Source organism: Salvia splendens, chromosome 14, assembly GCF_004379255.2.
Source record: "Salvia splendens isolate huo1 chromosome 14, SspV2, whole genome shotgun sequence".
In the NCBI taxonomy this organism is placed as follows: Eukaryota; Viridiplantae; Streptophyta; class Magnoliopsida; order Lamiales; family Lamiaceae; genus Salvia; species Salvia splendens.
Window position 1 is genome coordinate 2,324,528 of NC_056045.1, and position 9,643 is coordinate 2,334,170.

The 9,643-nt window shown below is 33.0% G+C and overlaps 1 protein-coding gene across 1 annotated transcript; it reads right to left on the reverse strand.

The window, feature by feature from the left end:
- Window positions 1-4,921: 4,921 nt before the first annotated feature.
- Window positions 4,922-6,660, reverse strand: LOC121764600 (transcription factor RAX1-like). Its single transcript, XM_042160610.1, has 3 exons — window positions 6,405-6,660; window positions 6,174-6,303; window positions 4,922-5,703 (listed from the first exon to the last, which is right to left on the reverse strand). Exons 1-3 carry the CDS (start codon window positions 6,538-6,540, stop codon window positions 5,052-5,054), a joined length of 918 nt encoding a protein of 305 aa, XP_042016544.1. The 5' UTR covers window positions 6,541-6,660; the 3' UTR covers window positions 4,922-5,051.
- Between the last annotated feature and the right edge of the window lie 2,983 nt (window positions 6,661-9,643).

Below are 9,643 nucleotides of genomic sequence, written 5' to 3' on the forward strand. Positions count from 1 at the left end.
GCAAAATTATATGCCATGCAGCCTCTAATTTTGTCCTTAAACGACAACAATTCTCAGAGAATATTCTCATAATCCTAGTGAGTGTCAAAATCATCAATTAAATTGCTGACTGTAAATATAAATTGAAAATTAAAAATCACAAGGGCTTTCAAATTTGTCGTAATTTGGAAGATAAATCCATTTTGTCATCAATAATATAGTATTATGGAATTTGACAGAATGTCCCCTTCTGAATAAAGCCAATCTTTAAAAGAAATTGGTTTTATTCTCGAGGCTTTATCTGATGTGCTGCTTCTTGTTGGACGATATTCCTCACAACTTTACAGAAACTAAGGGAATTCAATAATTTATTTATAAAATTGCTTTATGTCATTGATTGATAATTGAGTTAAAAATAATTTTGTAGTACCATCTTGTTGTCCCTTTTATTTTATTCCGTGTCTGCTAATAACGTGCTTTTTAGAGTTGAATGGGTGCTATTTTATTTCATGACAAGATTAATTACTTGCATTACTTTCATTCAAATTTTGTAATACTATAATAACAAGACTACTTGCATTACTTTCTTTCCTGGTTAATAATACTATAATCTTCTATATTCCAAACCAATCAAAATACTCCACTAGATCAACATAAGATAAGATATAACTATTTTTTTTATCCCGACCACCCCTGCTCATTTTTATACAAAAGAAATAATTATCTAAAAAAATTGACTAGCAAAAAGGTAACATAATATTGACATAAGTAAGTTAGGGTTTAAATTTTAAAAGCGGTTAAGAACATACATGCATAGTAGTATTAACATTAATAAGTTAGGGTTTAGAATTGGTGCTTAACATAAGCAATTAAATTAATTATGTTATGAGGTTGCATAATATATGATTACCTTGCGTGGTAGAAAATTGCTAATTAGTTATTAGTCTTTTTTTTATTTGATTTTCCATAATCTTTAATTAGTTATTAGTCCATATACACAATATATGTAGTAATGATATCGATAATGAAATAGAAATATAAAACCTAGCGTCAGATTAAAGTTGTGTGGTTTAAATGAGGCCCATGTACTTAGATTATGATTGGTAGCCCTAGTTATTACCAAGGACAAAATTTATGTTTATAAAAGTAGAAGACAAGGATTCCAATTATATAACGAATTAACAAGTACTATATATTGATAAGTGATGTGGAAATATGTGGCGAATCCAAAATATAGTTTCGTTTCTTAAAAATTTTATTGGGTGAAAACGATTTGCAGCATGAGATCCCCGAAGAGATAGGGTGAAGAGTGTTTTTGGCTCTAGTAAGAGGTAAATTAATTTGTAATTTTACCACGTTAAGTCTTTTTTAATCCCAAAACAACTTCGTTTTATGTCTTCTTTTTCTTAAAAAAATATCAGCAGGGATCGGGAATGCGTTCGCGACATATTCAGCCGACTCAAAGCAATATTAGGTCACGAGAGCCACCCACCCTCCTACTGATCTTGCAGGGCAGCCGCACCCTTTAGCCCCCCATTAAATAAAAATGAACTAGAACTAGCTTGCAATTAGTTAATTAGAGACAAAGCGCGCCATAGTTACATGCTCTTTGTCTACATATATATGGTGTTACCTTGACGCAGGGACAGAACTAGAACTTTGAATAAGCCGGTGCTAAAATTATAAAAAATAATATATATATCTATAACAGTAATATTTGATTATTCTTACCTTCTTTATTTATTTTAAAAATTTATAAAATGATGAAAACACAATTACATTATTGAATTACAAATACAAAATTTTATATTTTTTATATGAGATACTATAATATTCATTCAAATTAATAAATTTAGGAAAGTTTTGGTCAATATGATTATGTTTGGAATTGGAATATTAAATTATAAACTTTCAACTTTTCACAATTAATTACAAAAAAAATTGTCTTTTGAAAATGATTAAAACGATAGTCTTTTATTAAAATGAGAAAACAAAAATAAAAGAAAATATATATAGTCTAATAAAAAAGTTAAAATTTCTTGATTTTATATTCTATTTTCAACTTTTGAATAACATTTTATACATTAACACATAAACACATAAATTTTTGATATTTTGGAGATATGTAAAATTATATAAACTCAATACTATTATCCTATAAATGCAAGAAAATTAACATATGGAGTAGTATTATTCCACAAATAAAAAAAATGCAAATTTGATTATTCATTATAGATTTATATCCGCTATTCCCAAATCTCGAAACAAACTAGAAATTATATTAGTAGGAGTATATAACGTCTTATATAAACAATAGAAATTAAAATGTAAATCAATAGAGGACCCCACACAGCTGTAAATTTAATTGTCGTAATTACTCCATCCGTCCCACATAATTTGACCCAGTTTTCCATTTTGGGTCGTCCCACATAATTTGACCCATTTCACTTTTACCATTTTTGATAGTGGACCCCACATTCCACTAACTCATTCCTACTCACATTTAATTATAAAACTAATATATAAAAGTGGGACCCACATTCCACTAACTTTTTCAACTCACTTTTCATTATATTTCTTAAAACCCGTGCCCGGTCAAAGTGTCCCAAATTATGTGGGACAGAGGGAGTACTTTCTAATTCTCTCCCTCCTCTCTTCCGTCTCCTTCCCCTTCTTTCTGTAATAAAATGTAAAAGGTGCAGTGCAGACACTGACAACCATGGTGTGAGTACTAGGACCGGCACCGGCCAAGCCCCCGCTGGAGCGGCGGCTTGGCCCACGCCTAGGTCCGTCCAGTGGCGAATCCAGGATTTTTGATTTGGGGGTATGATAAATAATTATAACGATTCGAAGTTTCAAAATCTGACCAATCGTTTTTATTTTATTTAATTTTTCATGCTAAATATTTATACTTGTAATTTTAATATAAAAATATGATATAGATGTGCACTAGAAAAAAATCGGAAAGATAAAAACTAACAAACGAAACAACATGCATTAGAAGAGAATCAAAATCTATTAAAATGTTTAAAAACTAAAATTACAAAAAGTGTCCAATTTTTTGAAAAAATAAAAAAATGAATGAACGAAACAACATGCATTAGAAGAGAATAAAACTCTATTAAAATATTTAAAAACTAAAATTATAAAAAAGTGTCCATTTTTTTTGAGAAAAACAGAAAAATGAATGATGTGAGTTGTGTCGGTTTTGAATCCAATTGAATATTTTAAAACAGAAAAAGTAAATATAACTATGCATTAGATAGATTTCCCCTTTCAAAAGCATTTTAGAATATTTAAAAAGACAAGTAAAGATATAAAAAAATGCAATATTTGAAGACACAAATATGTAGGAAAATGAAGAAGGCGCTAGTGATGAGAATTGAACCCTGGCCTCCAGCATGAGTGGTGGAGATAAATACCACTACACCACCTGCACGAAGTTGTTTTGGGGGTACAGTTGTACCCCTTTGTTTCCACGTGGATCCGCCACTGGGTCGTCCCTGCCTCGATGGCTCTAAATTCTTGTCATCTAAATCTGATTTAATTATTTTTGAGGAAATAATAATCTTAACAAGTGATTATTTTGCGATTTTTTTGGCAATCACCCCTTTTGTGAAAAATATTACCACCATTTTATGTACTACAAAAGTTCCAATGAACTCATTTAAGGTGATCAATCAATTATTCCGTAGGTACTTTTTTCCGCAGCCCCTAGTTCTATTTATGTGGTATGTTATTTTTGCTAAAAAATATAAAATAAATGTAGTCGTGTTAAAGTCATCTACTAAAAGACCCTTGAGCAACAATTTGGGTTAAAATGTCTTCTGATTGTAACAAACCTTGACCATAGCTTACCTATTTCACAGTTAAAGTCAAATGATTTAAATCATGACAACATGTATCATCACACACAGCTTTTAATCAAATTGACTGCAATCAAATACAACCAATATCCACGAAAAAAATTGTCTATTAAATTTATGCTTGGGATGAGTACGAAGATGATTTGACGAACTTGGTTAAACATTTATGCTACAATTGATACATTGATACATGTATCATTGAATGCTCACTCAGTCCCAACCCCTCTATAGAATGAGAGTACTTAATTTTAAAGATCAATGCAATAAAAATTGCCCGTAAAACCATAAATTTTAAACAATTTTTTTCATTTCCAACAGAATCTAATGTGGATGAAATTATATCTGATGTGGAATCCAAAAAATTACACGAGGACGAGATCAACGGTGAATTTTATCATTTTACTCAATAAACTTGGCTAATAACTTAATCTCGTCATCAATATGAAACACGTGTGTGCCAATTGAACAACAAATTGAAATAGCAAATCAAAATAATCCGTCATGGGAAAATTGAGAAAAAAATGTTAAAATTCATAGTTTTCTCGACTAATTTTCAAAGTTGCGTGACGAACTAGAATTTGACCAAAATTCATTATTTCTCAAGCAATTCACCTTGTTAATATGAAACCTAATTAGTTAATTAAGATGTGCTCAAAACATGAGATTAGGAATATATGAAACCTAATTAGTTAACTAGGTCGGTTGGAATGAAGGAGGAAAACGTGACACATGCATAAAATATGAGTCAATTTTAATCATATCAAGTCTGAAATCCCAGTTTTACATTAATGAAACAAAAAACAATCAACTCTCTCTTTCTCTCTCTCTCTCTCTCTCTCTGTCACACACACACACACACAAAAACAGAGATTGGGTTGTTTGGAACGCCCGTATTGAACTTCGAGTTGGGTCGATAAATGATTTAAAAACTCAATTATCACAAAAAATTAAGTTTCACTGACATTCTTGATCAATGATTTTCAATTTGTGCTTTAGTGATATATATTCATTATTCCTCTCTCCTTTAAAATTTTATTGGTGAGATAATTATACAGTGATTCCAAACTCCATGAATATGCATCAAAATGTGAGAAGTACTATAACTAGGGTTTTGGAAATGATAAACTAAGCAAACATCTCCAAAAAACAGAGTCACACAAAGAGTACCATATACAATGCACAATGTACAATGTACAAATATCCAAATCAAGAATGACCATTGATTATGTTCCATGGTACCTCATTTTGTCCACAAATCCACTGATTCATTTCTCCCCAATCCACACTCTCTCCTCCAAAAACACTCCCATTCACCAAATCATCATATAAGAACTCCAGCCCTTGCGGATTCTCATACACTCCGCCGCTCGCCTCGGTCGGGCCCACCCCGAAATGAGGCGGAGGCAGCGCCGTGCCAAGCAAAGGGGTTTGGTCGGAACTAGTGATCAATTGATCGATTGGATCACAGTACATTGGTTGGATTAGGGCTTGATCATCGATGCTCGGATATCGAGGATGATCATTGTCGGGTGCGAGCCCTGAGTTATTCGGGTCTTGGCTCGAAAACCTACCCCCGAGCTTCATTAGAAGCCTTCTGATGGAGGAGTGGTTGTTGAACCGCGCCTCCTCGCCCGAGGAGTAGGGTATGGGTGGAAGAGACGGCAGAGGAGGAGGCGGGGGCGGTGGCCCGGTTTGGAAGTATGGGCCACCGCCTGAACCCTTTGTGGCGGTTTGTTTGCCGCGGCCGCTCTTCTCTTTTCGCTGCTTTCCTAGAAGCTTCTTCTTTAGCCTCGTGTTCCAGTAGTTCTTGATGTCGTTGTCAGTTCTCCCTGGCAGCTGGGCTGCAATTATTGACCACCTGTCCATGAAGTCCACCTTTAAGCAGACACATAGAAGCAAGTAGGGGCTTCAACCCCTAACAAGATAAAAATATCATTTTTTAATCCGTATAACATCGTCGAATTTTTGATATTTTATTTTAATTATTGTACAAAATCCTAATGAATCATATATATAGCCCTTACCAGAACAAACCGCCTTTAAAAAGTTACTGTATATGTATGTTTTTTTATTTTTTATTTTGACCTAGTTGGATATTAATCACAATAAGGTAAGTGTCTAACATAAATTAACTTCGCAAAATCAACTCTAGTTTGGAAATCAGTTTGACCTAGCTAGGTAATACCTAAATTTCCAAAATGTAAAAAATATTTCTCTACATAAAAACTAGGATGTATAGTTCAATTCTAACCAATCAAACACAAAGAGGGCTATCATTATCCATCAATTCAGATTTAACTGAAGTATTGTGAGTGACGAAGAACTGACCTGCTTCCGATGCTAATATAGAGGCTACATATGATGTTATCTTCTTCTTCGGAGAAGCCACCGTGTTTGATGTTGGGGCGGAGGTAGTTGAGCCATCTGAGGCGACAACTCTTGCCGCATCTCTTTAGGCCTATTTTTCCGATCAATCAACATATATTGATGATAAGAGAAAAAGAGGGTTTTCTCAAGTTGTAGAAATTAAAAGGGGAAAAAAAGTATATATATATATACCAATTTTTTGAGGGAGGGCAATCCAGTTACCACCGGTGCCATGGCGGTCGATGTAGGATTTGAGCTTGGCGTCTTCTTCCGGCGACCACGGCCCTTTCTTCACGTTGGCTTTGTCGCAGCATGGAGCTCTTCCCATTTTTCTCTAGCTAACTTATGGTTCAATTATTGTTGAATTATTGATCTAAAATTGATCCTCTTCTGGCTAGGTCTTCCAAGAGTGGATTAGTGTGTGTTTTTGTGTGTGAGAGAGAGGGGGGTGGGGTGGAAAAAAGGCCATAGACATGTTACATGGGGAGGACATATATAATTGAAATCAATGGAAAAAAAGGGGTGTTGGAATATAAAATAAAATAAAATGTTGAGAGGTTTTTCTTCTTGTCTTCCTCTGGATAGAATCATTATGACATCAATTTCCCAATCTTTCTGAAAATTACACATTCGTTCCGGTTTCGGATTTGGAAATGGGTCGGGTTGTCTCATTGCTATTTTAGATACTATTTATCCATACATAACTATCTAGCATATATATAATCCAATTGCATGTCGTAATTTATGACGGCTTGATTGGATTGTGAAAAATAAGAAGGAATTAATGTGGGTGAAAAAAATAGGATTTTAAATAAATAAGAAGGAATAAATAAATGAGGGTGAAAAAATTAATTAGTGAACTGTGGATCTCAGTTTCAATGTACTCCGTTAGTTTTACAAATAAATAATGTGAGGTCTACTTGTAAAATAAAATAAGTCAAATAATCATATACGTACAAAAATGACAAAATAACACTTTAATTGAGTACGAATTGGTATTATACGTGTTGTAGCGTAGTTTTAATAAACTTGCATTATAAATGCTCTACTCCACTAGATAGTTCTTTATTACATACATCAAATAGTAGTTCGCAATGAAATCCAAGTAATATGAGAAAAAATGGGATTGTATATCGCAAATGTTGTAAACCTAACAATTTTGTGTTAAAATCCTTTTATATTATTAAATTTTTTCATTTTTTTTGAAGAAAGTAGTATACACCCTCTCACGTCAAAGTACTTTATTCAAGAGTGGTCATAATCAAACTAGCTGTAATAAAATTATTTGTGGAATTAAATTCTTCTTTTGTTTAAGTGGCATTATTATTTATTAGCGTATCATGAGAAGCCTATGTAATTTTAGCAATTTTTAATAATGAGAATTGACACTCCCTTGTTACTCATTATATATAGAATTATAGATGCATATTTTCATCCCCACTAATTTTCCAAAGTTGGTTCTAGACTTCTAGTTGGTTGATTGAAACTATACATTAAATGGGATTGACGATTGGTCTGTTAAAAAAATGAGTCACTATTCATTTTCGTAAATTCGACCTCGACTTTAAGCTTTGTAAATTAAATAGCAAACATTTTTAACTTTAATAATTAGGAATTTCGGGATTTCGTTATTAATTGCTATCTAGAATCTGATATAAGAAATTATATCAAACATATTAATAGTACTATATGTTTAAGAAATTTTATTAGGTCTCACTTTTGTAGATTTCAAGGTAGTTAGCGAAATAGAAATGAAGATTTGGCCAATCTAAGTTATCTTTCCTCAAATTCAGTCATTCATCGATCCTTATAATCATATATATGTTTCATATATTTCTCAATCTTCTTTTTTATTGAATTAATTAGAAAGATCGTAACAAGATTCATTCACCAAACTACTACTAATATATATGAACCATTAAATATGAAAATAGATGATTCCAATTTAATCTCGATTAATATAATTTTCATTAAAAATCTATATCATAAATTTTCTTAACATCACAATATCGTTTGATGCGATGTTAAGATAGAAAATGAAAGTTTAAAAGAGAAAACAATTCTAGTATCATGGATATTGTGTTAGAGAGATAATGATATATATTACTAATATCAGATGGACAGATGATATTAGAAATGATATTCTATATATGTTTGATGATATTGCATAAGAGAGAAGATGGTATTACGTAGGAAAGAAAATGATATTGGCTAAAAGATATAATAATATTATGAATCATGAATAACATCATTACAATATTGTTTAAGAGAGGAAATATGATATTGTGATGTTAAGAAAATGTTATTTTGGATATATACAAAATTCGAATTAAAGTATATAGTCCCCTAATGTCCAAGTCGGAAATCATAGTCTATACTCTACTGCAAGAGTATTTTCTTAACCAACGCCAACCAGAATCGAGGAGCCTCTCATTTCCACTGGTAAATCTGAGATCACTAATCATAAGATGAATTATTTAAATTTGAATCATGAAAATCATGTTTTAATTGTTATCGTATTAGTTATTGTGTCATGTCCAGTTTGTGATGTTGTAGTTATTGTGTTGTGTCAAACCGAAAAGAATCATGTCGTTATTGGGTTAGTGTAGTGTGCGGGTCGTGTTCGAATTTGAAGGTATCAGGTTATGTTGCTTTCCGAATTGAGAGTTTACTCAATAGATTGGGTTGAGGTTTGACCTTAATGGGTTGGATTGTTATCAAGTTGACATGATAACGACTCAACTCGCACGGTTTGTCAGTTCGACAGCTAAGCCCAAAAGAGCTTGTATTGCTAAAAAAAGTCTGTTAAATGACATGGAACGAGCATTCAATTAAGGTGTATGATCCACATATGAATTAAAGGAAGAATTGCTATAAAAGTGTAAACGAAATTTTAAGGGTATGTAAGTACTTGCATATTGTTATTCTTGTTTTCTAGCTATAGTACTAGTCCCTATTTTGACCCCTCAATTTGAACGTACTTGTTTATATTTTTTTTTACCAAACTTCTCCTCAAGTAAAAATTCATTTTTCCGTGCATATTGTTATGTAGTGTGTCAAGCCAATCGCACACCGGTAATTTCAACATGTCCATCAACACGGCTGCCTCCACTGGCAGTCACTCTACCTCCGACACCTCCTCCACGAGTACCCTCGACATTATTGTCGGTTCCTTATCGTCCAAGAAGAGGTCGGAAATTTCACTCCACGAGTCCACAGGCTCTTCACGATCAGTAAATCAACCCTCCCCGGGCAATGAATTCACCAGCTTCGACGACTCCTTGCCAGCCGCCTCCCCGGCCTCTCCACAACCCATCAACCCACCCCTTGTGGGTCCCATTGAATCTATGGGGGGCTTGAGCTCCCCCAAAAAGGTGGCTGAGCCAAAGATGAATATTATCATAGATTCATTTGGCGATCAAACAAAGGAG

What these genes read in the sequence shown, in the direction of transcription:
- LOC121764600 (XM_042160610.1), bottom strand. Translation starts at nt 6,540, where the DNA reads ATGGGAAGAGCTCCATGCTGCGACAAAGCCAACGTGAAGAAAGGGCCG. An exon ending in TGCCCTCCCTCAAAAAATTG is followed by an intron (nt 6,304 to 6,404) that starts GTATATATATAT and finishes TCGGAAAAATAG; the next exon opens with GCCTAAAGAGATGCGGCAAG. An exon ending in TATATTAGCATCGGAAGCAG is followed by an intron (nt 5,704 to 6,173) that starts GTCAGTTCTTCG and finishes CTTCATGGACAG; the next exon opens with GTGGTCAATAATTGCAGCCC.